At 44.2% G+C, this 27619-nt stretch overlaps 2 protein-coding genes across 2 annotated transcripts; one reads left to right on the top strand and one right to left on the bottom strand.

Moving 5' to 3' along the window:
• Positions 1–3289: 3289 nt before the first annotated feature.
• Positions 3290–16533, bottom strand: wif1 (wnt inhibitory factor 1). The gene is made up of 10 exons (XM_048267295.1): positions 16240–16533; positions 15896–16035; positions 12960–13068; positions 12466–12606; positions 8886–8981; positions 7786–7881; positions 7596–7691; positions 5838–5933; positions 5135–5230; positions 3290–4673 (listed from the first exon to the last, which is right to left on the bottom strand). Exons 1-10 carry the CDS (start codon positions 16379–16381, stop codon positions 4543–4545), a joined length of 1143 nt encoding a protein of 380 aa, XP_048123252.1. The 5' UTR covers positions 16382–16533; the 3' UTR covers positions 3290–4542.
• Positions 16534–17572: 1039 nt separating this feature from the next.
• lemd3 (LEM domain containing 3) lies at positions 17573–26136 on the top strand. Its single transcript, XM_048267291.1, has 13 exons — positions 17573–19046; positions 20827–20867; positions 20993–21062; positions 21689–21765; positions 21963–22042; positions 22429–22574; positions 22731–22832; positions 23041–23143; positions 23989–24167; positions 24832–24913; positions 25124–25229; positions 25526–25604; positions 25918–26136. Exons 1-13 carry the CDS (start codon positions 17597–17599, stop codon positions 26079–26081), a joined length of 2679 nt encoding a protein of 892 aa, XP_048123248.1. The 5' UTR covers positions 17573–17596; the 3' UTR covers positions 26082–26136.
• Positions 26137–27619: the final 1483 nt, after the last annotated feature.

Below are 27619 nucleotides of genomic sequence, written 5' to 3'. Positions count from 1 at the left end.
TCTGATGTGAGTTGAAAGATTTCAGTGGATATTGTGGGAGCTTTGAGCCCCTTTAGCCAACTTGGCATCTTAGGACTTTCAGCTCTAAGGGGTGTGAAGAGCTGTATATATTATTTTCACCTCCTCCTTTGTCTGAATGCTTTTGTGTGTATCTGAGTACTTGCTGTTGTTTTAGAGATGCAAGGTTTAATCATAGTCTATTCATTAGAAATGTCTGCTTTCAGCTTTTCAGTGTGTTTTCAGAGATGTATGGCCAAATCCATGCTATCAGGCTGGGGCTGACACACTGGCACTGTTAAGACCATTAGCAGTGATAAAAGCCTCCCCACACATCATTCCTGTGCTCACACCCCATTGGGTGCTGTTGGGGTTATAATTTTGCTCCCTATAGTCAGAAACAGACGGTCAGCAAGCAGCCAATGCTGACTTCCCTGGTTTTAGTTTAACATCTCCACACGAGTGCATTTACTTACTACCTGCTACCTCAAATCTGGCTGATTTTCCAGTGGGTGATTGTGTATAGGAGTGGAGCTGAGGGCGCTCCCAGATAAGACTGCCCATTCTGCGGCCTGGCCTTTGATGTCTTGGTCTCTGCTGCCCTGGCTCTGCATCCTGCCCTGTTCCTTCACTGGGCCAAGAGTGGTATGCTCAGTAAGGCGTGCTCAGCCCAGGGCCTTTGTTGGTATAGCCATTCTCCACACATGAAGGGGGTTTAATTGGTTGTTCTAGTGCTGGCCCTTCTCCCCCATCACCCCACCCTAAGAGGCTGAAAGTGGCCCACTGCAAAAGAGCCGAGCCTCTTGCACCACCTCCCTGCTTTTGATTAGGAGGGCAGAAAATGCGTTGTTTCAATAGTGGATTACCCCTGCCTCCACCCTTTGGCAGGGCAGAATAACAAAATGGCAGCTTGGACAATGCTATTTAGAGAGCAACACTGAGGAAAAGAATGAGAGGGGAGATAGAGAGGGGTGCTGTGGAGACACATCATCCGCATGCATTTGATTTTCAGAGCTGCCGAAGAACCGCTGTCCTTCTTGAAACGCACCTCCACATCACAAGAGGTGAGATATTCAGAGGTGTAGGCATGATGCTACTTTGCTCTTACGTCTCAAGCAGTAGTCTATAGCTGGGTGTCCTGCTTGTGCGAACGAGAAAAAGTCTAGAGAGAGAGATGAAACAGAAACGCACACATTCACAGCATTTCTTCTGTTACCACTAGTCCATTTGTCAGTGCATATTTCAAATTCCTGCATGTGTTTTTGTTATTGTTTGATTTCCCCCGTGAAGAGTGACCCAATGGGGCAGGGTGACTCCCCACCCACCCCTCCACCCCCCAAAGCAGGACAGCCAGGCAGGCTGCTGCTTTACGTGCTGCTGAGCAGTACAAATAATCGGCTGGGTGTCTGTTTATTTGCGCCTGTCGTCTCTGCGCAATGTGTGTGTGTGTGTGTGTGTGTCTGCTGTGCAGGAACATGGCTGATTGCAGGGCCCTGGTGTCAGACTGAGGTTAATTGCTATAACGTGAGAGATCACAGACTTGTCTGCTCAGGCAGAAACTGAACAGTTGAAGCTCTCTTTCCTTCAACCTTTCCAGGGAGACGACACAGAAATTTGAAACTAGACTATACGCTCATGAAATGGTCTATATTTTTTTTCTGAGGTGTCAAGTTGAATGTCAACACACCTAAGGTGGGAGCATGCTTGGACCGCATAGTGTCATAAGCATGCATGCAATAAAACTGGGCAAAATCGGATGAGTTTCATTATGTTTTACAATACTGCTAATGATACCTTAAAGCAACCGAATAAAGCCACAAATATCACCTCTTATCCAAACATGATCCTTCAAAGTGGAATAAAAATAAAACATTAATCATCTTTGGTTGGCCTATCCCTGAAACGCGTCCTGGTGAAACCCAGCGAGTAGGAGCTCCGTTTTGCGCCTGACCCTGTTCATTCCGTGAGTCAGTGCGGTAATTGTCAGTTAGTGTTACCACCACAGCCGGAAGACGGTGAAGCTAAACCCATACGCCATTTATGAATCAGAGGACATGTTCATTAGGAGCAGCAGGTGGTTAAACTGAACCACTTCAGGGAGCCAGAACTTGTGCAGGAAAATTCCTACCCAGTGACTAATGTCAAAAAGAGCACTTTTAGAGGAACAGAAAATCTGATCTTTCCTCAAGGCACGCTCCTAAAAAAGGGTCTCTGGTTGCAGGTGTTACAGCCAAACATGTGAAGGCAGATAGATTACCTAGTGAGAATAACTTAGATTACTTACAACACAGGATCAAAAGGATATAAGCACACATTTTTGTGCTAAAAATGATACCAAAATGAAAACAGGAACTATTTAAATGTAACAAGCCGCCCAAACATCTCTTAATTTTATGTATATATTTTTTATTGCTCCATGTATCTGTAATTAAAATCAAATGTGGGTTGTTATGGAGAAACAGATGCAGACACATGTACACACACGCAGGGTGTGTGTGTGTCAGTATTGTAAGTAAGCCATCTCTGTGAGAATAGCGGCATTAGAGAGCCAAAGGGTTCCCTTTTTTCACTGGCAGCAGACAGAACTAGACCCACCACAGTCATTCATAGTTCTGTCAGGAGCAGCACAGTTGTAAAACCTGACCCGCCTTTTTTATTGTCTCTATGGCCCAACGCCCTCTGGAAAAAATGACAAAACAAGTTTCAATGAAAATAACGCTGACGTGTTATCCATCTGCACCCTATGAGGTGTAAGGGATTGGCAGTCATTTGAAAGTGCAGACTGGTCTAGAAGACCATAACTAGAAAGCAGAAATAAGTAACTACTGAACCAGATGCTGGTAAAAATAATAATGTTTGTATGATTATATCCACTGATGTCAAAATAACACTAATAACACATCTGCTACTGCATGATGTGCTGGAAAAACAGTGTATTTGCTACCAAAAAAGTGTTTTGTTTGGAAAGTAGACTGGTGCTACTGGTTGCATCCCTGCTTTACTGTAGCCAACTGTGGTCACCAACAATATCATGCAGACAAGAGCCTTAATCTTAAAGATTCTTTACAGAGAGCCAAAGAACAGTAAATAATACATTTGATAATATCTCACCTCTTTGACGCAGTGACTTCAACCTTTTAGTCCAAGTCCCTGCTCTTCACTTTCAGCCCATTTGACCATATACAACAGTCCCTTCTCTATATGAATGGATTCATGCAGTGGCACCTAATGCAATGACCATCCTTCAGTCGACTTCACATTGTGATATCAGATAAATAACAAATAGCCGACATTAGCATTTACAATCATTTATTTCAGTTATACATTAATTACAGTGGAGTGAAAATCTCAAATGTTAAGATTTGTGTACTAAATGTTCATTATCTGACACTATAATGTAAGCAAAGTACTTCTTCAATGCCCTCTAATATGAAACTATCAAGATATATTTCAGCTTCACATAAAATTATATGAAAAGATAAATACTCTGAAAAATCACCTGGACAAATATAGAGCTAACAAGCTACAGTATTTGTATTGAAAATTAAGGCAGTTGTGTAATAGAGATTTGCCAGTGTAAGTGACTGGTATCTATGTGAGTTGAGGTTTCTAAGAAAGATTACAGAAATCCCATCAGCTAGGCCCAGCAGGATGTAATGACTAGCCTACTGGTTGCCAAAGGAGCTTTGTATTAGCAACAGGTAACTGAATTCTTCTCTTCTGGCATGTATGTACTACATAGCTTCTCTTTAAAGTATTTGAGGAGTATGTGAAAAGGCTTCAGGACAAACTAAGGGGAACTACTGTATGCCAGTAATTTGAGTCATTCAGCTGGGTGTTTTTGCTTTTGTTAAATTTATAAATGTGGGTTTACACCATAATGTTCTCCATTTATGCCATCTCTGACACTTGAACAAAATAATAAAAAAAGACATATGCCTATTTGTCATACACAGACAATTACAATGGTTGATCACTTGACAAAAAGCAAAGCAAAGGAATGCTTTTGAAATGTAATACATTCCATGGCTGCTCATTCACTTCCTAACTCATTGACTCAAGGGCAACAAACATCACAAGGGATGAACCCACAGAATAGCAACAGTAAGTCCTATTTAGCTTTCACCCAGTGGGCCTACAAGCTGTGTTTTGGAGGCCCTAAGGAAACTCCCTACCAGTCTCAAAGCAGCACCTGCACAGCTCTGTACTAACTCTTTTCAGATGGATTTACCATAAATGAAGGGGAAGCGCTACTAGAGGGAGATGAAAGACTGGCCCACTGCATGGTTTATGGTAAGAGGCAGCGGTTCAACATCCCACAGGGTGCCTATGAGTCAGACTGGCATCACCATGGTAATGGTGAATCCTTACAATGGGCGAGGCTGTTTCAAGGAGTGTGAGGAGTTGTGTGTGCATGCGTCTTTTTCTATGTGTGTTTTGTGTGTGTGTGTGTGTGTGTGTGTGTGTGTGTGTGTGTGTGTGGAGGGTGTGTGTGTGTGTGGAGGGTGTGTGTGTGTGTGTGTCAGCAGCAGCAAGTTGAAATGCTCATACTACATAATTGGACTCCGCAGGCTGACTGGTATCAGTGGTGTCCTTGGATTCCTTGGTTGATGCCACATGCGGCCTCATCTTGGGGTTGGATGATCGGTGACTGTTGGCTGCACCACCTCGGTACCCTGAGGAAGGAAGAAGTGGTCAGGAAAGTAGGAGGTCAATCTGTAATTAGGCCTCCTGGAACAACCATGGAGATCCTAGTCCACTTATATCTGAAAACATCTTGTTTATCTGTGCATGTTTGCATTCAGTGCCATTTCTTTTGCGCTGTAGGACATTTGTAGCTCCTTTGCAGGGCCATTGGCTTGTGCTGTAGGCATACATTGTGTTCTGCCCAATAAATGAATGTGAGTTTAAAATGCGGTGCAGTTATCTGACTTAATCATTTAAAAACATCCGGACCTATCCACATCCACTTAAGCTAGTGGCATTTAGCCTCTGCGTGAAGACCATGGCCGGATATAACGTTACAGTGGATTATATGTGCTCATCCGTTTACACATGCTAATGAACAGTTGGAGCTTGGGAAAGGCTCTGCGGGGCTGGAGGAACTCTTTGTGGTGTGATTGGGTTTCCTGCTCACTCTTGTTGCAGTGACGTCCATGCCAGCCCTCCTTACACTGGCACCTGTTGGGCTCCACACACGTCCCATGTGCTCCACAGCTGGGCTCACAGACAGCTGCACACACACACACACACACACACACACACACACACACACACACACACACACACACACACACACACACACACACACGCACACACACACACACACACACACACACGCATACATCAGTACATCATGCACACAGACGTCAACATACAGAGAGACACATTGTTTAGTCTTATACAGACCAAGACATGCAGGACTTACATGCATGGTGTCAGTCAAATAGAGTTCAGAAGAACACTACCAATACTTGCACCCCATGGACTGCCCCTCTGTTCACCCATGCATGCGTAATGACACTTAAAGTAAATATATTATGTATATGTTTATGTGTGTCCAGTGTTTCCCATACATTGACTTATTTGTGGCGGCCCACCACAATATCAACACTGACCACCACACAATGACTTTTCCAGGTTGTACTAAATTGTACTTAAATGTGGTTAGCATCATAACCACACTGCGCTAATTTGTTAAAAACTGTTGCATTCAAGTTAATTCTGCAAACCAACCACCACAAATAGAATTCAATTCTGTGGGAAACACTGGTGTCTGTAGGTAAGCATGCAATGTCATATAATGTAATGTACTGTGTGCTCCAGGTCTAATGTCTTACCCTTGGAGCACAGATCTCCATGGAATCCTTTGCTGCATTTACACTTGTTCCTCCCCATGCACTTGCCTCCGTTTCTGCACTGCTGGTGACATTTACCTGGACACAGGTGGGGGAACAAAAGCTGTCAGACAAAGTGAATCTACTCTTTGACAGAGGCGCTCATAATCACCACTGAACATTTTTCTTAAGAGAATGTGATTTCAATCAGTCACAAGTGCATTCATTCACATTCTTCATCATGTAAAAAAAGCAGCGAGAAATACCAATGAAGTAAATCATCATACCAAGTCGGTGACAAATATACAGTATTTCCACAGCTATGCTTGCTGCATTATAGTGACTGTTTGAAAGTATGGCTCTGGATCCGACTCTTCACTTAGGCAGTCAAAGCGGAAATCAGTCCACCAGTCGGACGGAACAGAGGCAGAGAGAAACGACAGCAGATGTGTGAAGAGGAAACTCAATGCGCTTGAAAAACACAACGCTGCCGTGAGTGGATTGATCTTTTCTAAACGCTCGGGGATCCCGTTACGCCTGCATATTTGATCAAGACCATCTGAAATTTCAATGGCCCCTTTGTTCTTCCACATATCACTGAAACCCATATCCGTGGAAAGAGACAATAGGGGACGCCCTAAAAGAAACACGTCTAAGGGGACCATAACTGGTACTGCTTTACCTCAAAGCCAGTTTTGACATGAGCCGAACATGATACGATAAACAAAGAGAGGGCATTAATAGGCTTGGTGTTCATGTAAATATTTCAGAGAGGGCTTTTTGATATTGCTGTGTTTTCTTTTCCAACAGTCCTCTGGCACCAGACGAGATTACGCAAATTGCTGGTATATGCCACACTTTGAACTTTAAACTCAGGAGAGTGAAAACATCCTGTGTTGGACACAGCAGGATGCAATTTGGACGTGGGTCTGGGCCACTCGGACAGGGCCCCGCCATACAAGCTCCGGGCCAGTAAGCCGGCTTTACAGCAATCCAAACAAACTTCAAGACCCATGTTAATCAAAGCAGTTAATGGACTGTTGTTTTATTATTCATGACACATGCTTTATTAAAACTCTGAGTGTACACTCCTTGGTCCTACGATGTCCTGGGGCAGCATATGAATGCATATAGTTAATGCATTGCCAACAGGGAGCCCCAGTTGCTCCTACCGACGGAGGACGGGAAACAGGCCCAGTGGTGATACTGCATGGCGTCATTGGCTACAACACAGGGAGGCCTGAGCCCCTGGCACGAGAGTGAGAACACACGTTGGGTTTATTTGGGAAACTGGGCACAGGGTGTTATATGGGTGGTGATGTCATCTGTAGACAATGCTTCCCACCCACTCTCTCATTCTCCCAGTAACCCCCCAGCCCCCCCCCCCCTGCAGGAGAAACAGCCCATCACTGGGTTCACCTGCTCAAAACTGCCCTGTCTCTCCACACAGAGCACGTATGAGTGCAGATGGCTGTGGAACTGTCAAGGATGGTGACAGATAGAGTAATGATGTACCACATGTAACCCAGGGTGTGTGTGTGTGTGTGTGTGTGTGTGTGTGTGTGTGTGTGTGTGTGTGTGTGTGTGTGAGTGTGTGTGTGTGTGTGTGTGTGTGTGTGTGTGTGTGTGTGTGTGTGTGTGTGTGTGTGTGTGTGTGTGTGTGTGTGTGTGTGTGTGTGTGTGTGTGTGTGTGTGTGTGTGTGTGTGTGTGTGTGTGTCTGTGTGTGTGTACTGTATGTATGTATGTATGTATATACTCACTGATTTCACAACGGCTTCCCTCATAGCCCGCGGGGCAAATGCACTTTCCAGGGTGAAAGCAGGTCCCCCCATTTAGACAGGTGGTGGTGCAGTTTGCTACAAACAAACCCCATGTATGGTTTAAGTTTTGCACTGGACGGAACAAAATGGGCAGTGTATGATGATACTGACCCGTGTTGACAGCACGTACCTTTGTCACAGCTGGCGCCGTAGTAGCCGGGCGGACAGAGGCACACGCCGGGGCTCATGCACAGGCCCCCATTAAGACACCGCGGGGAGCACAGGGCTGATGGGACAAGACAGCACAGGATGACCAGAGCACAGTGACCACAGTGAGTGAGTATTGCCGATGCAGGAATGTGATGACAATCTCTGCTACCTCTAGTGTTACCAATTCATACAGACATCTGCAGGAGGCACTAAAGATCTTAAGTTGTCTCCTGTTGTTTATGTTTTTTTTTCTCTTTTGAGTCATTCACATTTACAAAAATGACTTTTCCTCTGATGTACACAGGCAGAGATAAGCTTGCATACTTACATTACAAATGGTACAACTAAGTAAAACCAAGCTTAACCAAAACCAAACTGATTCTAAATGAGTTTCACATTAACCTTTTCATTTCACATATGCATGGGCTCATTTGTACACCTATAGTCTTTCCTCTTGTTTTTTTCTTCTTCTTTTAAGTCATCATAGATATATATATATATATAGATATATAGATAAACTATTCATGTTCTTGTTTAATTAAAAAACTGAAAGGTTCATTATAAAGGATGGATAAATGAAAAATGCTGTTTCTGGATAGTTTGGTCTGGGTGCCGTGGCAGTGCGCATTAAAGGGGCGCATAAAGGAAATTAAAAGCATTTCAGTTCTTCTGGAAAGCTCTCTGAAACCACTCTACAAAGCTGTAAATAGATGAAAAACATATGTTTGTGCCACACAACCTGCTGGGTATTATTTTTTTTCGACTTGGAAAACTTTCAAAATACATATGCCTTCTTTTTCCACGGCTTGCATGTATCAGGCTGAACACTACTATGTAATTTACAATGCCTGGTGATGTGTGGCTTGCAGGCCAGGCAGAATTACCACAGCTGTAACCTTTATACACACTTTCAACCACAAACTAATGCCTTTTTATACATGTAAAGAATATTAGCCAGACTGAATGGGTAGAGGAAAGTGGTCTTGTTCCTGTCTTATGCTGGTTTTGTTGTGGCATTTTTACAAGGCTAGACTTGCCCCTGATCATTGGACCTAAAATACCATGAGACTAAAGCTGTACCTTTCTCACAGTGTGGCCCATAGAAACCATCTTGGCATTCACAGACGTGTCTTTCATTGCAGAAGCCTCCATTGCGACATCCACCGGGACACTTTGCTGCAGATGAGGGGAACAGAGAAAGACATATACCGGTAGTAAATATTTACTTGTCTGTTGCCATCCTAAAGGAGCCACCCATCATCTGTTAACTACAGTGTGGAAATGTCTTTGAATTCCAGACAAAGAGAGATGGCCTCTGCGGGTGTTAAATAGGTGCTTTTAGTGAGGCTGTTAAAAGGGATGGTTGGTGTGACTGGCCGAATTAGCGTGTGAGATATCTGTTGAATGTTCTGGGCCATTTAACTCATATTATGTCCAAAGTCAAACCATATCAGTCACAACAGTCTGAAGTCAAAGACATAGGTGCACCTGGCAGACTTGGTTTTACCCAAATTCCTCTCATTCTACCAACAAAAGCAATGTCTCCGAGATCCACAACTGTTGACCAGCTTGCCCTGAGGAAATCTGGCAGCAGTCCTTCCGTCTCGGAAATACAAGCCGTCTAGTCTTTTATAAAACACTGCCTTTGTCTCCTGCGCTTACAAAACATATCCTGTCTGGCCGATCCAGGTTCCACCAAAGCATTATTTATTTTTCGTTCACTCCATAACAAATATTTATTTAACTTCAAATTCTTGCCAATGCACATCATTCCTCTCTAATCACAGTAATCAAGCCCTATATGTCAAACGGCTTGACTTGAAACCATAGCATCGCTAATTACTATGTTAACTTTGCCACTCTCTTGCCTACAATTACAATAAGGAGACTTGAGAGGAATTCCATGAGACCGCTGTTCCCCAAACGTTTTTCCAAGGCAGTCCTCAGCTGTCACCCCTGAAAGATGTTGCTTCCTCTCAGTCAACTGGCCTAGGCCAGATGGATCATTTGATCTGGGATGTGAGTGAGGATGTGGGGGTACAGCTGGAGGGGTGCACAGAGAATGAGGGGTGTGTGTGTGTGTGTGTGTGTGTGTGTGTGTGTGTGTGTGTGTGTGTGTGGAGTGAATGAAGGTTGTGTGTGTGTGTGTGTGTGGAGAGAAGAGTTCTTTCACTTCTAAAGCTGCAGCTGGCAAAGTTCACATGACATCATTAAGCAGTAATGATGGCCTCTGCGAAGAACCAGGAGTGCCAAACATCCTACATCATTCACTCACTCACTCACCCACTCACTCACTCACTCACCCACTCACTCACCCACTCCTCACTCACTCACTCACCCACTCACTCACCCACCCACTCACCCCTTCGCAGAGGCTCACTCACCCACTCACTCACCCACTCACTCACTCACCCACTCACTCACCCACTCACTCACCCACTCACTCACCCACTCCACTCACTCACCCACTCACTCACACCCACTCACTCACCCTCATTTACTCACTCACTCACTCACTAACCCACTCCTCAATCACTCCACCCACTCCTCACCCACTCACCCACCTCACTCACACCCACTCCTCACAATCCTCACCCACTCTCACCCACTCACTCACTCACCCACTCCTCCTACCCACTCACCCACTCCCACCACCCACTCCTCACTCACTCCTTACTCACTCCTCACTCCTCAACCCACTCACTCACTCCCACTCCTCCCCACTCACCCACTCACTCACCCACCCACTTACTCACTCACTCCCACTCCCTCCCTCCACTCACTCACTCCCACTCCTTACTCTTACTCACCCAATGAATTAACCCACTCACTCCTCCACCTCACCTTACCCACCTCCTCCTCACCTCCTCACCCACCCACCCACCTCCACTCACCCACTCACTCACTCACTCACTCACTCACTCACTCAGTCACTTAGTCACTCAGTCACTCAGTCACTCACTCACCCACTCACTCACCCACTCACTCACCCACTCACTCACTCACCCACTCACCCACTCACTCACTCACTCACTCACCCACTCACTCAATCACGCACTCTTCCACTCACTCAGTTATGGGCTCTCTTTCTCTAATTCATTCTAATCATGAAAGGATGTGACTTCTCTTTAAACATCTCCGTATACTTCAAGCACTATTTCAGAGAAGTAATTATCAACACAAACTAGACTTACTATGATGTACAATTATTTCCATTTATATTAGGTTAAACCATGACATTTCTGATTACACTTCAACAACAACACTCTTACACAACACAACCCAGGCTTACATTACATTATGTGCTTACATAATTGCAAAAGGGTTCTCGACTGTTGTAGAAAGAAATGGCTGATCTTTAATGCAATATCTACATTGCCCATTATCAGCAACCATTCATTGTTTACTGTTTACTAATCTGATATCATTTTAAAAGGCTAACTGAGAAAACATTGGAGAACCCTTTTGCAATTATGCAAGCACATAATGTAATCTGAAAACTGCTGCCCTGATTAAAAAACTATGTAACTGATCTCAGCTGGTATTCTGTCTGTAATGGAGTGGAATGAAAATGGCCCCAAACTTTTGACCGGTAGTGTATATGTACATATAAGGTGTAATAGTATGTAAGCCTGGGTTGTACTGTATACGAGTGTTGTTGTTGAAGTGTAATCAGAAATGTCATGGTCTAACCAAATATAAATGAAAATAATCGTACATCATAGTAAGTCTAGTTTGTGTTGATAATTACTTCTCTGAGTGTATGTTATATATGCTATTTATAATTATATTATTTGTATATTACCATCTGCACTATCAACTCTCACTTGAGTGGTACTCCAAGTGCACCAACATTGTGCATACACCCAAGTGCAATAATCCAAAAGCTAATTCATTAAATTGTATTGTCTAATGTCTTATTGTTATTGTATAGTGTATACGTATTGTATTGCATTGTCTCATTGTATTGTATGCAGCCCAACACATTGATTTCAGCTCCACATCATAGTGTGCAGAGTGAGAACCAGTGAGTGACCAGTGTGTTTCATACTCATTCAGTGTGACGACCGCTGAGAGTATTTACAGGTGTGTCTACTCATGTCATCACAAATGCATTGATTTGGGACTCTGGCACATCATTCATCTTTTTTTCTTGAATTCCAGCAGTCAGACCACTAAAATGTGGCTCTCTAAATGAACTGTTGGCATGATGAGTAGTAGCAGATGTGATGTGTTATTACACTGCACATGTCCCTGTGTTCTGGGCCACAGACCACAACAATTGTCTGTCATCAAACTGGGTCCCGAGATCTTCCTTGTTCCTGTTCCCATTCAAACCCGGTACTTTCATCATGACTGCTGTGGAGATTCAGCTCCTAATTTGGCATCTTATACTTATATACTACGGCCAAAGAAGCCTTTACAATAAGAATGGGTAGACAACACCCCGCTCAAGCAGCCATTTTCATCTCTGCTGTGTGTCTGAGGTACAGCCTTTGGTTTTCCGGAATGTTTTAAGTGTATATTCTGTTTACAGTGGGGAACAAGGATTCAAACTCTTTTTGGACGTGCTGTTGCTTAGACTCTGGACCACACAGAGTACTTTTCACAGTCCTCCCTACCCAGTGTCCCCAACGTCTAACGTACACTGGAATCTCACCTCTCTGGCAGGTTTTGAAGAAGATGGCATTGTGTGGAGTCCTCAGGATGACGTTGCCACCACCATCCATGACCAGTATGGTGACCTCAAAGGCAGCTACGCCATCCTGATCGCCTCGGCAGGGAAAGCCCACCTGAACCACTGATTACAAAACAGATTTCCCTTGAATGCATTATACTGAAATCAGATCTCATATAAGCCTCATATAAGCACCTCATCTCTAAGCTGTATTTGTTTACAAAGCACAATACACAGTATAAAATATGTCGAGTACACTGACAGAATTTGGCTCATCTCCATGAAAAACCCTCTGAAGTCTTCAAAGCTCTCTTATTGCGTATTCTGACATGGGGTATTAGAAACCTGCTGGAAAGAACACTATCCCAATCTCTATTCACTATCAAAACATGTTTTGTTATACTTTGCAATGGATACACATATCACTTCTTTTACCAAAGGAGATGAATGTATCTGTATGTTCAGAGTATCCCAACCTGAGGCCTTGTGTGGCACTGAGCCAAGTAAAGGAACGTTGACGACTGGATCATCCATGATGTCTTTATCTAGAGAGCGAAGGGTCTGGAACTCGTAAAAATATTCTGCCTATAAATAAACATAACATGGAGACTTTGTTAATTTTGAAAGCTCTTCAAGTCCTATAATCATGCAGAATGGTACAGAATAAAATGGTTGATGATCCCACAAAACCTCTGGAGACTCACTGTTGAAGCAGTATTATGAAGATGAAACGAAATAGTCGTGCATAGTATAACAACAATGTAACGATAGATGCCACAAAACCACATGGCTCTCCACTCTCACTCATGCTCAGCTCCTAGTCAGTGTAAGGTGTTTTTTCCTATAGACCCTTTCAATGTGTGGAAGTTTAATCTGCCTAAGGAGCTGCTGACCACTTTCTACTCAGCCATCATTCAACCTGTCTTCTGCACCTCCATCACTGTCTGGTTTGGGTCAGCCACCAAATAGGACAGGGCCAGACGACCAACGGACAATTAGGGCTGCAGAGAGGATCTTTGAAGATGACCTTCCCTCCATCCAGGATCTGGACTGGTCCGGGGTCAGGAAAAGGGCAGCAAAAATCTCTGCAGACCCCTCACATCCTGGTCACAAACTGTTCAACCTCCTTCCCTCAGGTAGGCGATACAGGGCACTGTTCCCCAAAACCAGCCGACACAAGGGCAGCTTCTTTCCCAATGCAGTCACTCTGTTGAACACTCAGAAATAGCCCCCACCCTTACACTGAACTTACGCTCATCTAGGCTATATTACAATTACAATTACAATGTAGGCTATATTACAATTACAATATTGTTATAATACACTGCACTGAACTGCCTTGCACTATATTTATATTTAAATCTAAAATCTCAGTCTACATTAACATTGCACTATTTCTTCCCTCTCTTCAATTGTTATTGTTATTGTATATTTTTTGTATATTTTATTGTATTGCCATGTATATTGTTAACAGTAGCCTATTTTGTATATTTCTTACTGTCTTTTCTGTTTTTATTCTTATATGTAAAGTGATTATTGTGTAATTTGAGAGCAGTGTGTAACTGGAGTCAAATTCCTTGTTTGTATACGCAAACCTGGCCAATAAAGCTGATTGTGATTGTGATTCTGTTCCTAGGTTTCCTGTTGAAACACTGAAAACCAACGCAGATACTTCTACTACTAAAATTAATCGGACTTTAGTTTACAAAATGTCAACATTAAAACATCTCCAAGTTACCATTGGCACAATGTTATTTTCGGTGCCACCAGAAATGCCTTTGGAACGCACATGTTTATTTATGCTGTTCTGTGGAAAATGAATGAGTGAGCGAACCGAAAATATCACCTGAAAATGTACAGTCTCCACTCTTGTCTACAGATCTGAATGAATAAGCCATTCCACTTCTTTGAGAGAGATTTGTGTGGTTGTGAAAAAGTTCATCTATTGCCATGCCATTAGTCTTTCCTCTCTAAATTATGTCCTCAAGTCTTTGAAAATTACACACTTGTCAAATAACAGCGATGGCACTGCAAAACACACAAAGGGAGATGAAAGGAGAGAAGCAGTGATTTCTCCTCTCTCCCAATTTCACTGTGTAAAAGCAGCACAACGTTTGATGAAGGAAAAAGTACACAGCCCGTGTGGAGAGCCATGCTAATCCTGCAGCTGAATGCTAATAACCAACACAGATAACTGGCGGCCAGCCTTTTATGCCTGAAGCCTTTGTTCTTAAGCCTTGGCGGCTGGCTTTGAAGTGTGGGGGCAACAGGGCCCAGGAAAGCGAGGTCTCTCTCTCTCTCTTGCTCTCTCTCTCTCTCTCCTTCTCTCATGCACCTAGTTGACATGCAACTTGTGGATTCTAAAATGCTCATTCACATCATTCATTAGGGGACTAACCCCATAGTTTTCAACAACAACAACAACCACAACAAAAAGCAGAAACCCTGGAGTAAGAAAACAACCACAACAAGGTGGGTGGAGTTCTAAAAGATTCCCTTGAAGCAGATGTGCTGCAAAATTACATTACACAATTCCCCTGAGAATGTCCAGTAAAACATTTTAAGGTTTTGTTGTATTGTATATCAATGTATTGCTTTCCTGGAATTATCTGCAACCTACAACAATAATGAAATAGCCTACAATTAAATGGTTGCATAATGCTTCCTAAAACCAGGTCAGTTAACTTTTGATGCGATAAGGATACCGGCACCACAGGGACTGTAGTTAACCATTTTGTCACTACCATTCCCAAAGCTGTGACTAACAAAAGATTATCAACAAGCAATAACAACACACAAAGTGATCCCAAATGGAACTTTCCCCTTCCAATAAAGCGGAGCTTCTGGCACGCGTCTGAGAATTTGACCAATGTTTTCGATGCGCAGATGGGCCAGATGTTTGGCACATGCCCGCAGAGGCGGGATTTCGGCAGCTTTTCGCTTTGATCCTCGGACGCAGGTCTACCACACCAAGATGTCAAATACCGCAAGAGATGGGAATTACATTATTAAAAAGGATTAAGTAACATTTTGGGCAGGATGAAACAATAAATACCTGAAAATGCGGTGGCACTTAAATAACCCTTGAGGGGAGCATCTCTGTTAACCTACCCTCTATTATGGCAAGTGTACAGTATAGGCTACATCTGTTTACAGACCTTCATGTTTTCGGAAGTTGTAGCCTAGGCTATTTCAACTCATAGCAGTTGCCAAGACTGCCGGTAGGACAGTTTCATGGCAACAGCTTTATAAGGCTATCCTACAACTTCAATTTCACCATAAGCTTCTGTTGGACAAGTCATATCATGAGTCATTGTCATGAAAAGTTATGATATGCTCGTGTTAAAAGGTCGCTAAATATAAAAAGTATCTCTATATAACAGTGCTAGGCTATACTGAAAGTATACAGTACCTGCCCTGTTGCTTGCCAGGTGAAGTTCACGTGGTGTATATTGACAGGAATTGCTGGCATCCTCTGTTGTGCTTTTTTGAAGTCGTGAGTAAATGGGGCCATTTTTGCCTCTGACACAATTAAAATGTCCTCTTCAAAACCTGTGGAATCATTAAGCAACCTTAGATACATGCATAACACATGACGAATAGAAGGTATGCTACGAGTTAAGTTTAGTAGGCTATGTAAAAGTAATGCAGAATATTTCAGGTTATTGCAGAAAATTAATTCGTAGTTAAGAATACTCAAAGTTGCACATCTTTCGGGAGTATGATGCAGATAATTGCATTGCTTTCGCCATTTACCAATTAGTATCCTAGCCTGGTTGGCATCGATCCACATGTACAAACTTCCTTGCTCTTGGGCAGCCTCGGTTACCAAACTTCCCAAAAGTAGAATAAAGCTCGCCTTTAGGCGGAATAGTAAAGCAGGTGTCTTAGAAGCCATTCCGCTCAGGTAGCTCTAAATTGCGCTATAAATGGTCGATGTCTCTGCCTGGGTCTCTTCCTCGTGTCCTTACAACTGAATGCCTCTAGTCCTGGATTGACAGAATGAAATGCCAGAACTGCGTCGCAAGCTACTTGTATTCAAAGGGCTTTGTAGGATGGATAGTCTTCCACAAGGTGGCGCAAGAAGACAATTGGGAGGCTATATGATATTGCCAGTATTTATTGTAGTGTATATCAATATCACAGTATTTATTGTAGCACTTATATCAATATCATACGGTCATGACACAGCCTGTTGTCAAATAATAATTTGTTTCAAGAAAAGAGCCATAACTGAATTGAACTAAAAAATAGGCTGACTTCCATTCTCACATGATGGACATGAATCTTTATTTCACAGACTTAGGTAAAAATGCCAGTTGATTATGTCGAATCATGTTATTTAGCCCTGTGTGACAAAAAATTCTGTAGGCTACCCTATCTTATATTTGATAGTTCAAGCGCTTCTTATGCGTTATGGTTTGTGTTGTATTGTTTTTCATTAGGCTGTTGATTGACAGTGTTGTTTATTATTGATATTCTTCTTAATATAGTCTTACCATGCTAGAATTATTGTTATTATATTATTGATTGAATGGACATTATTGTTTATTAGCCTGTTGCTATTCTCCTTAATGTAGTCTGACCGACATTGTAAATTGTTCCCTGTTAAATTTAAGACTATTATATTGTTTTGTATTTGCATGTCACTTAAGAGGCGTCTTCCAAATCCCATAACCATCTAGCATCATATGTAGCCTACTAGAGTCAGAGAAGCGTCTATTTTATTGCAGCGTGTGATTTTAAGGTTTTTGTAGGCTAATCGATGAATTTTTGTTCTTATCATTGCTTTACAGGGCATGATTAATTGTGGGGGTGAAATTGTGTGTGTCTTCTTAGCTAATGCGATTAAAATAAAATAAAAAGTATATGGATACATATCTAACCTAATCTTATAAAGCCGTTTTGTATAAACATTTTGCACCTCAGCCGCGTAGTGTATTAACAAAAGATAACACCCTGCAATGTAATTGGGCAGGTGGTTGTTCATCTGCAGACAATCGGCTGCGCTGTGGAAGTTCAGTGAACTACTTTTTTTCTTCAAGTTTACCGTCTGGGTTTGCTCCATCTACGTCACTTCCTCCACAGCTTTCTGTGTGAGTTTCGAGCTAAGATGGCGTCTGCACAGTTAACGGATGAGGAGCTTTTCTCTGAGTTAAAGCGCTTTGGATTCTTCCCAGGTCCGATCTCGGAGAATACACGGCCCGTTTACCTGAAAAAACTTAAGAAACTACGTGAAGAGCAACAACAGCGTGGATCTAGATTCGGGAAAACGCGAAACAGCGGCAGCATCAACAACAACAGCGGTGGCAGTGGTAATAGCAGCAACACAGCGGCGGGAGCTTCGAGACCCAAAGCCAGGCCAGCCAGCAATGACGTCACGCACCTGAGCACAAGCCGGAGCCCCGGCGGGCGCCCGACCCTGAACGAAAAGCGTACAAGCGGGGGTGGGAAGTTCGTTTTGGGATTTAGCTCCGATGAATCGGATGCCGAGGTCTCTCAGAAAAAGCAAGGCCCAAACCATAGCAGTAGTAGGAGAGACCGAGGCTCCGGCTCGCAGCGCCAGCAGACAAGGCCTACAGGAACACCCACTGGCGTTCGCAGAAGCCCAGGAGTCAGTGTGAACAACTCCTCGCCCGCGCTCCTAGATAGTCTGAGAGGCGCCACCGGATCTTCTTGGTGGGGCGATCGAGACAAATCCTTAACCGCACGCACTGAGACAGACGGTAGGGCTTACGGTGAAGTCGATGAAGACGACGAATACGAGGAGGAGACTGAGAGGGACACTCGGGCTCTGAACGGCAGCAGGGCGTCTTATACGTTGCATACCAGCAAGCTTCCCGGGGATTACTCGGATTCGGATGAAGAGAAAGAGGAGGGGGGCACGGAGAAAGAGCGTCAGCGAGAACGCCGACTGACTTCCTCGCGAAGTCATACGAAAGCCACACATTCTCCTTACAAAACTTTCAGAGGCTCTCTAAGCGGTCAGGGAAAAATGGCAGTCGGAATTCGAGTAAATGACACTTCAGACGCTAGCAGTCTAGACAGGGCGCGGGGGGAGGAGGACGACGACGAAACCACGGGCGTTGGAGAGTCTTCCCTGAGCAGTGGCCTGCTCAACCGCCACCATCCCAGAAGGTCTGTGTACGCCTCAGGAATCATGGACGAAAGCATAGGGGAGGGAAGTAACAGTAGTCCATCCAGATATCTCAAAAATCATATTGATAGCGGAGATGGGGCAACTACCAGCAGCAGATTTAGTATCGGGTTCAAACATAGGTATTCCCCTCACAACAGCCTCTCGGGCACCTACCGGCCCAACCATTCGAATCACACGGGCTCGAACCATGCATACAGCCAGCCGACCCACAAACAGAAGCTATCTGTTCCGGAAGACGAGCTTCTGCAGCAATTTAAAAGGGAAGAAGTTTCAACAACTGGAGGTTTCAGTGCTCACTACCTTTCCATGTTTCTTCTGATTGCTGCCTGTCTGTTTTTCGTGCTGCTTGGCCTCATGTACCTGCGCATGAGAGGGTCTGGCGCTTCAGATGGGGATGTTGTCAGTAAGTATGCCTAAATACTTCAGGTTTCTTTAAAATACTGTATATATTCTCATGTTCAGGCTGTTATATTTTACATGCTACAGTCCAAACCTTATGCTAAAGTCATTTCAGGTTCAGGGTTCCAATATTTCAAATGTATTTTTTTTTAACTATCTGAAATGTTTAGGCTGCAGTCTGATGCATGTCCAAAATAGTTGTGGTTGGTGTGGCATTCATTTTAATGTGAACAATGAGTCAATTTGGAATACCAGAATGCCAGACCAGGTATGTGGTGTGTCACCCTGTCTGCCACACCCTCTCAGATGATGGCGGTATGCAGAAACTAAATGACCCTCAAACAATTATCTTTGGGCAGATCATTCTGACCTGTTAAACAGAGCATTGCCTTTATGTATGGCATGATTCCCAGAGCTAATGAAATCATTCCACTCAAAAGCAGCGAGTGCTGTCTTATATGCGCCCACTCTCAAGTCCATGGTGGACATGGTGTCCAGTCCATGTGGTGGTGTAGTCGTTGGGGAAACCTCACCTGCCAGGTGCTAACGCCTTGTCCTCCCCCCAAGGCCCCCAAGTCTTCTCTCTCAGTTTTCAGCGTCATCCCTCAGGTTGGTTTTGGGATGGTTCCGTGAAGTGCAAGTTAATTTAGCTAACATTTGGCTCTGAGTAAGCCTATATTGTTGTGCTTACACCTGAGCTTGAGCATGACGCTAGAAGCATGCACGAGCAGTTAAAATGGCCACTATTTGCAGAGTTGTAATACATCCGTGTGCAAACAGACGTGCTGGGTTTGTTCTCATTTTTGACTCCTGATAAGGTTGCCATGGATAGGGCTCGCACCTGTTTCCTCTTCTCAGGCCTCCCGCTGTGCAGCACGATGGCACAAATAAGCCGGTGCTCTTGTGGTTGAGTAATGCCGCCTGGCCTCGCCTGGCCCGGCCCGGGCCATAGGTGCGCTGGGAGGGTTGTGCAGGGAGAGGGTTACGCCGGAGGTGTGAGTGGCAGACATCTAGGTCAGACGAGCTAAAGTGGCCTAATTGTTTGGTTCTCCAAAGACGCCAGGAGTAGATGGGTCTGGGCTCGTTTAACTGAAAGTGAGTGAGTGACCAGCCTTTTCCCTGGCTGTTTGCCTGATTTCAGCCCTAGACACACACACACAGCCTCTGTTATTACAGGATAAGGACGTTTAATGTTACATAGCCTTACCTGTCGTCCAGTGTAATCTTTATCAAGGCGGCTTTCTGGAATAGGCCTAGTCTGTAGCCGACAAGTCACGCTGTTAGATTCTTACACCATCTTTGCCCAAATGAGAAGACCATCACTTGCTCAGTGTATGGGTTCTATGTAAAATACATGGAAATGTTAGTTGCAAAACTTTGAGCTTGTTGAATGTAAAGTGTGAAGCGTTTCCTAGTCATGAGGACAGTTTGTTGTCGTCCTCCGCTGATGAAACTCCTGTCGGCAGTCCTCAGATGTCAGGTCCAGTGTTGGCTGTCGGGGCCGCCGCAGACACGCTGTCTGTGCCTGTGGTCGGGGCATGCACATTGTAACCCAGCTCAGCTTGGGCAGGATCCAGCTGGTGGAGTGATCTCCATGTCCAGACTGTGACTCAAGTGTGAGGCGACCGGCGTCTGCACAGTAGTCACTCCCACTCAAGGCACTGTTGGGAAAGATGCTCATCTTTTACATGATGTAACCCTTTAAGTGGAGCCAGACTGTTTTGGAGCTGGGTTCGAAAACATGAACGTCGTCTGATCAGAATTTCTGTCCCTCTCTTTTGCAGTTCGGAACCACCCGTTTGGCACAGCATTTGATGAAAGTTATGTAAGTGTGGTTTTAAGATTCCTATTTGCATGTGCTGCAAAGCACTGTGCAATCAGAATGTTTACTTTTTTGACAGTACTGTCAGATTGCTGTAATAATGAAATCATCTATCTTGAATTCCATAGACCAACAAAGAAAAAGACCTAATCCTCAAACTACTGCTTCATTTACATGATCACCTTGCCAGTGTTGCAGGTAAGATGCTTGTCTCAGTTACTACACAACTTTGTAACAAAACTTATTTATTTGGCTCCATTGTACTCTACCGGTCCAAAGTTTGGGGTCACTTAGAAATGTCCATTCCACTCCAACATAGACAGAATACCAGCTGAGATCAGTTGCATTGTTCACACACACACACACACACACACACACGCATACACTACCAGTCAAAAGTAGACAGAATACCAGCTGAGATCAGTTGCATTGTTTTTTTATGTGCTTGTGCTTACATAATTACAAAAGGGTTCTCGACTGTTGTAAAAAGAAATGGCTGATCTTTAATTCAATATCTACATTGCCCATTATCAGCAACCATTCATCCAATGTTCCAAAGGCACAAACTGTTTACTAATCTGGTATCATTTTAAAAGGCTTACTGAGAAAACTTTGGAGAACCCTTGTGCCATTTTGCAAGCACATAATGTAATCTTAAAACTGCTGCCCTGATTGAAAAAAAAAAATGCAACTGATCTTAGCTGGTATTCTGTCTGTAATGGAGTGGAATAGAAATTTCTAAGTGACCCCAAACTTTTGACCGGTAGTGTATGTCTTAAAGACTGATTCCATTTCTAACCAACTGTGCGGCTGACATCCAACAGGTGAATATGACTGTGGAGACCAGAAGGCTGTGTTAAACAGAAGCTTGACCATGAGCGATGCTAAAGAATATTTAAAGGTTTGTTTCTACCCTAGTAATGCAAAGGCTGGGTAGTCATTTGAACCAACACTGGTTGCTGTTTTGCATTAAGTATGAAAGCAGAGCCGTAAACTTTACTACCAGTTTCTTCCCATAGCAAACAAATGTCTCTGGTATCACTGGAGTAGAACATCAACATCTAATCAATCTGTCAATTGCTTTTTCTTCTCTTTTAGCTTCAAAATGCAGCCTATGATGGCCTTGTAGAAACTGCTTTGGAATGGATCATTCGGACTGGAGAGGATGTTGGCATACGGTAAATTCACATATGTTTCTTCTTCAAATCCTGTGATTTCTGTCTTGCATGTTGGAAAGGCAGAACGCTGCCAGTTGGCACAAATAGATGCGTGTTATAGTATAAGTGCACATACATTGTCAGTGAGCGTTCAAAAGTAATTGCATTTGAATGTAATGAAATGTAATGTTAAGAGCCAAGTCTAGCTGCAGATTATTGTCTGGGCTGTGCTAATATGATTACTGCTGATGCTAGGAAATAAAGCAGCCTTGGATCCCAGGCTACTTTGTTATAGGCTGCAGTAGACTATGGCAGGCGCCTGGGCCTCTGTTTTATCTCATCATGGCTGAGGGGTTTGTGCAGGGAGTGGGCCACCTAAAGAGTCTGTGTCTTTTCCCGCCACTCAGGTTGATCCCAGGCGCCTCGGAGGAGGCGGTGACGGACGTGTCCGAGATAAGCCGTCTGGAGTCCACGCACCCCAAGATGACCTTCCTGTGCCGCTTCCGCAGGGCCTTCTTCACGGTCATCCTCCGAGTGCTCCTCATCCTTGCAGGTACGCAGTCGACTCACCAGAATCTTGGTGGATGGGTTTCAGTGAAAATGTTTCACCCAAATGAAATGACATTGAGACAGTTTATAAATAGTTGGATTGTTAGACTCTTTGTTCAAGTCCCTCATTCTCAGTTTGGTTATGTGTGTGCGTGTGCAGGCATTGGGATTGTTTGGGGCCTGCTGAGCTACATGAAGTACCGTTGGAGGAGAGAGGAGGAGGAGACCAGGCAGATGTACGACATGGTGGAGAGAATCATAGGTATGGCACAGCGGAAGCCCTCCTCTCTCGGTCTTCTGGAAAAGAAGGCATATTACTCTTGTCTTGGACTAAATGACAGTGATCTATGATGTTTGAGTGATTTGTGTGTGTCTGTGTGTCTGTGTGTCTGTGTGTGTGTGTGTGTGTGTCTGTCTGTGTGTGTGTGTGTGTGTGTGTGTGTGTGTGTCTGTCTGTGTGTGTGTTCCAGACGTTCTCCGGAGCCACAGTGAGGCTTGTCAGGAGAATAAAGACCTACTGCCCTACCTGCCCATCCCACATGTGCGAGACTCACTGGTTCAGCCTCAAGAGAGGTGGGTTGCTGACTTGAATGAAGGAAGCCTTAGCTCTTACATAAAGCAGTCAGGAGATGATGAATGCTTACAGTGTTTTCAGTGCTGTGCATTGAAAAATGGCAGATCTTGTTGGATATTCATGGGTTAGGGGATTCAGAGAAGTTTAAAATGGTGTAATTCTGAATTTAGTGCAATCCTGAATTTCATTCATGTAGCGAATGAATTGTCATGAGAATGTTCCTGTCCCACCTACCCAGGCAGATGTATTTTGAAAGTGATCTAATGCATTTTCCCAGTCCCTTGTCTGCAATCTTATGGAAAACGCCTTCACGTGTGAAGAATTTGATAAAACCCTACTGTCACTCTGTTTACACATACTGTAGTTCATATACATTAACATTTATTGTAGCCAGCCCAGTTCCATTGATTGTAGTGAAAGCTAATTGTTGAGCGCCTGGTTTTGCCCTTCTGTAATACTCATGGGTCCAAATATGGATGTATCCTGTGCTACCTACTTCGTTTTGATGCAGTGTTATGGAGTATTTGTCTAAAACTAGTGAACTAACCATCAAAAAGGCTTATTAAAGCCTCCTAGCATGCTAGATGGCAATATTGTTTCTAAACAGTTGGCACTATTGTGTTCTGAAGGCTTTAACTGTACCATCATTGCAATGTTGATCATCCTTAATACATGAGAGATAATGTAATCACTGTCCCAGCTAGTTTACAAAATTGGTTGTTCTCACGTTTTTCATTTGGACGCAATTGATTTGTTTTGGCTGACTGGATATGTGTGTGGCTGACCCCTGCTCACTGAATAACAGCGATTGTGTGTGTGCGTGCGTTTGGGATTGTTTCCACAGGAAGAAGATGAAGAAGGTGTGGGACCGATCCGTGAAGTTCCTGGCGGCCAATGAGTCGCGCATCCGCACCGAGACCCAGAGGGTAGAGGGAGCCGATCGCGAGGTCTGGCGCTGGCTGCAGCCCCCTCTGTCCTGCGACAAGATGGCCATAATGCCCTCCAAACAGTGGCAAGGCAAAGGTACTGACCCAGCTGCATTCAAGTGTCCTGTTTAAAACAGAAATGCAAAGTATAGGTATTCCACGCCTGTCCCCCCATATGATAAATGCATCAACAGGGCAGTTAGGAATATTCTATTCAGATAGTTTGGGGCCTTTACGCAAACATTTAAATGTTCTGAAACAGGCTTGCTGGTTTATGATACGTTCATGGTACAATACCCTGTTTGAGATGAGCAAAATGTCATTTGCTAGAAAAGATTCCATAAGCATAGTCATTATAGGCCGTTTATGACCTTGTTTCAGGGGAGGTTGAGATGAGATTTCAGGTTTGCAAAGCAGATTTGATGATCTGTCCTCTTGCGTGTCTGTGACTATTACACTTCACTACTGACCGGTCCCATTCTGGGAGGGCAGAATCAGCACGTACCTGCCTGGTCCGAGCCCCATGACATGGTCAAGTCAGTATTTGTTTGTAATCAAATTGCAGTGCAGCTGCTGTTTACACTCAGACTTGTACTTGATAAGCCCTTTTCCAACCTTTAGCCCTTTTAAATGGCCCATTAGGTTCTGCAAACCTTTTCACCCATCTTCCATTTCACCTAAGGTCTTTGCATAATGACTGAATGCAAACGCTTTTGGGATGCAGTTCATTAATTCTTGCCTGATTTGGTGTCCTATTTCAGCATTCCCACTGGACAAGAGGAACTCTCCACCCAACAGTTTAACGCCATGTCTGAAGATCCGCAACATGTTTGACCCTGTTATGTGAGTAGCTCATCTTTACACATGCTCACAGGCTATCCACTAAACTTTTAGTTTTATATATTTTATGTTATGTGTAATGGAACTCCTATGCAGTAATTGATTCTTTAGTGAGTAAACAATTAATTACTCCATAGTAGCTCTACTACACATAATATAGCACATGTTAATGGCCGTGCATTGACCACTCCCTCTGGTCTTCCTTCCACTCAGGGAGGTTGGAGAGAACTGGCACCTGGCCATCCACGAAGCCATTCTTGAGAAATGCAGCGACAACGACGGGATTGTGCACATCGCCGTTGACAAAAATTCCCGAGAGGTGGGTTGCGTTTGCTGGCCCTGAAGAGTTGCGCTCCTCATGACGTGCTATACATATACTGGAGTGAACCCCGGCCACTGGTGATCACTCGGGCTCTCTTTCAGTCTGACTGAAATGATTAAAAGGACATTGACTCTTTTTAAGGGTTCTGGTTTTGTAATGATTGTTTGCGTAAGGCCTGTGTTATTGTTCTTGTTCAATCACTTGAGTCTTGGGAGCTAAAAATGACCAGGAATGGCCACACCCAAAATGTCTTCGAATGTCACCAAACTGTCTGTCCCTCTGGTCCTTTCCAGGGCTGCGTCTATGTGAAGTGCCTCTCAGCAGAGCACTCGGGCAAGGCTTTCAAGGCGCTGCATGGCTCATGGTTTGACGGTAAGGCCTTGAACTTAAATACTTGCGCTTAACGTCTGTTAACATTCAGATGGGTGAAGTATGGGGAACTATGTTAGTATCATCTCAGGAAATCAGTTTGCTCAGTTTCCTATGCAGTTTTGTAGTGTATTCAGGGTCAATAAAAATGCAATCGAGTAAGTAGAAAGTCTGTATCATTTTATTGCAGCTATAGCAAACCCACTACAGTTAAACCGTTTCCATGATATCCTCTTCATGGGTATGCAATCGAAGTAAGTGTGTATGCATGTCTGAAGTCCTCGTGTGTGTGTGTGTGTGTGTGCTTGTGTTGCAGGTAAGCTGGTGACGGTGAAGTACCTGCGGCTCGACCGCTACCACCAGCGCTTCCCACAGGCGGTGGGCTGCACCACGCCGCTCAAGCCCTCCAGCAGCCACATGGACACCATGTCCGGCCTCCGCCACCGCACCAGCTCCGCCAACTCCCTCAGCTTCTCCTGAGGAGCCCTGCGGCCTCCCTCCACCCCCTCCCCTCGCACCTCCCCCATCCCCACTCCCTCCCCCTCCCTCCCTCCCTCCCTCCCTCCCTGCAGTGTTTCCCAGCTCTCCTCCCCGCTCTCTGCTGCACACGTGCGTCTCCTCTGACCAGGAGGCGCGAGAGCTTCGGGCCGAGGCAGCCCTATTTAGGGGGGGATGGGGAGCGCAGAGGAGGCCGCTCTGCTGGGCACCGCCAGCCAGTAGCTGTGGGAGGGGTTGCTAGGGCACACCTGAGGGCCTCTCCAGAACACCTGAGCGTGCTCTTGAAGGGGTGACTGACTAGTCAGAGCTACACGCGAGCGAGCAAATGCTTTGCCCTGCTTTCCTGCTCACCTCCTCCCTGGTGCAGTGGACACTGTTTCTATCTCCTCTTTTTATAATACATAAACTCTATGGATCTAAGGAGATGTGGCTTCCAGTTATAATGTTCATATTTAAAAAGGTATATATGAGAGAGATGCAGTTCTCTCTCTCTCGCGCGTGCGCGCTCTCTTTCCCACTGTTTTTATGAAACGTCCCTTTCTCTCCTGATGATCAGTGGAGTAAATCGGGGCTCTGCATAGCTGCATGTGCTGGTTAAAGTATGCCTATATTTAAGCTTTGAATTGTAACATAAAATGTGGATGTTTATTTCTTACAGATGTTTTTTTTTGTGATGTAATCCTTTTTTTTTTTAGTTTTAGTCAAACAAGGAAGGCATGCACAAACACTTATTTGGGGGTACTGTAAATATATAATGTATGAATGGTGGAGGTTGAATTTGTATGTATAGAATGCAAAAAAAAACACATAAGCTCTCTTGTTTCTTGCCAAGAAAATAGTAACACTGTTTGCATCCATTCTTCAGAGATGGAGGGAGATGTATTGACTAAGATTGTGCTGGGCTCGATGGTTGTTTGAGAGGGTAACGACCCGATGAGATCCACCTCGGCCTAGTGTCCCGAGAGGAAAAAACTGGTGATTGACCGCCTGTCCTCAGCACGCTGTTGCTGAGTTTATCCCGTCTCTGCCATACATGTATCTCGCTCAGTATTCACTGAAGTCCTCCCAGCCAGACTATATTCCATTGTATTCCATGGTTATATATATTTTATATTATCTCTAGCAACTATGTTTATTTGTTATGATTGGTGACAGGATGACATTGACATTTGTCTACACAGACCTCTACTGGTACATGAGAACAATAACACTCGTAATGCATTGCGAAAGAATTCTTTTTTTTTTGTTGCTTTTCATCTGCCATTGGTCTCATAGAGAGCGTTAGCTTGTTCCCTCCAATGAGACCATGCAATATAACTTCTTGATCAAATATTCCAAAGAAGCCTGTTTGGACTTGTGTTCGTAGGCTCAGATTCCTTGGTCAGGCAAACAGTTTATCTTGATGGGATGGCCTGCAATGGATAGAATCAGATTAGATGTGATTGTGGACATTGGAAGCAGCTTGCTTTCTGTTCAGTGTATTGTTTTTTTTTTTTATTTCGAGGAGGGAGGTTGCTGGA

Source organism: Alosa alosa, chromosome 17, assembly GCF_017589495.1.
Source record: "Alosa alosa isolate M-15738 ecotype Scorff River chromosome 17, AALO_Geno_1.1, whole genome shotgun sequence".
Lineage (NCBI taxonomy): Eukaryota > Metazoa > Chordata > Actinopteri > Clupeiformes > Clupeidae > Alosa > Alosa alosa.
Note: the sequence above shows the minus strand (reverse complement) of the source record. Positions and strands in the feature narration are given on the sequence as shown.

Bases quoted from the DNA above. Each gene is read 5' to 3' on its own strand.
- wif1 (XM_048267295.1), bottom strand. From the start codon at position 16,381: ATGGCTTCTAAGACACCTGCTTTACTATTCCGCCTAAAGGCGAGCTTT. The intron at 7,692-7,785 runs GTACGTGCTGTC...GTTTGTTTGTAG, and splicing joins CGGCGCCAGCTGTGACAAAG to CAAACTGCACCACCACCTGT. The intron at 5,934-7,595 runs GTGAGTATATAC...ACCTGTGTCCAG, and splicing joins GGGAAGCCGTTGTGAAATCA to GTAAATGTCACCAGCAGTGC.
- lemd3 (XM_048267291.1), top strand. From the start codon at position 17,597: ATGGCGTCTGCACAGTTAACGGATGAGGAGCTTTTCTCTGAGTTAAAG. The intron at 22,043-22,428 runs GTAAATTCACAT...CCCGCCACTCAG, and splicing joins GGAGAGGATGTTGGCATACG to GTTGATCCCAGGCGCCTCGG. The intron at 25,605-25,917 runs GTAAGGCCTTGA...CTTGTGTTGCAG, and splicing joins GCATGGCTCATGGTTTGACG to GTAAGCTGGTGACGGTGAAG.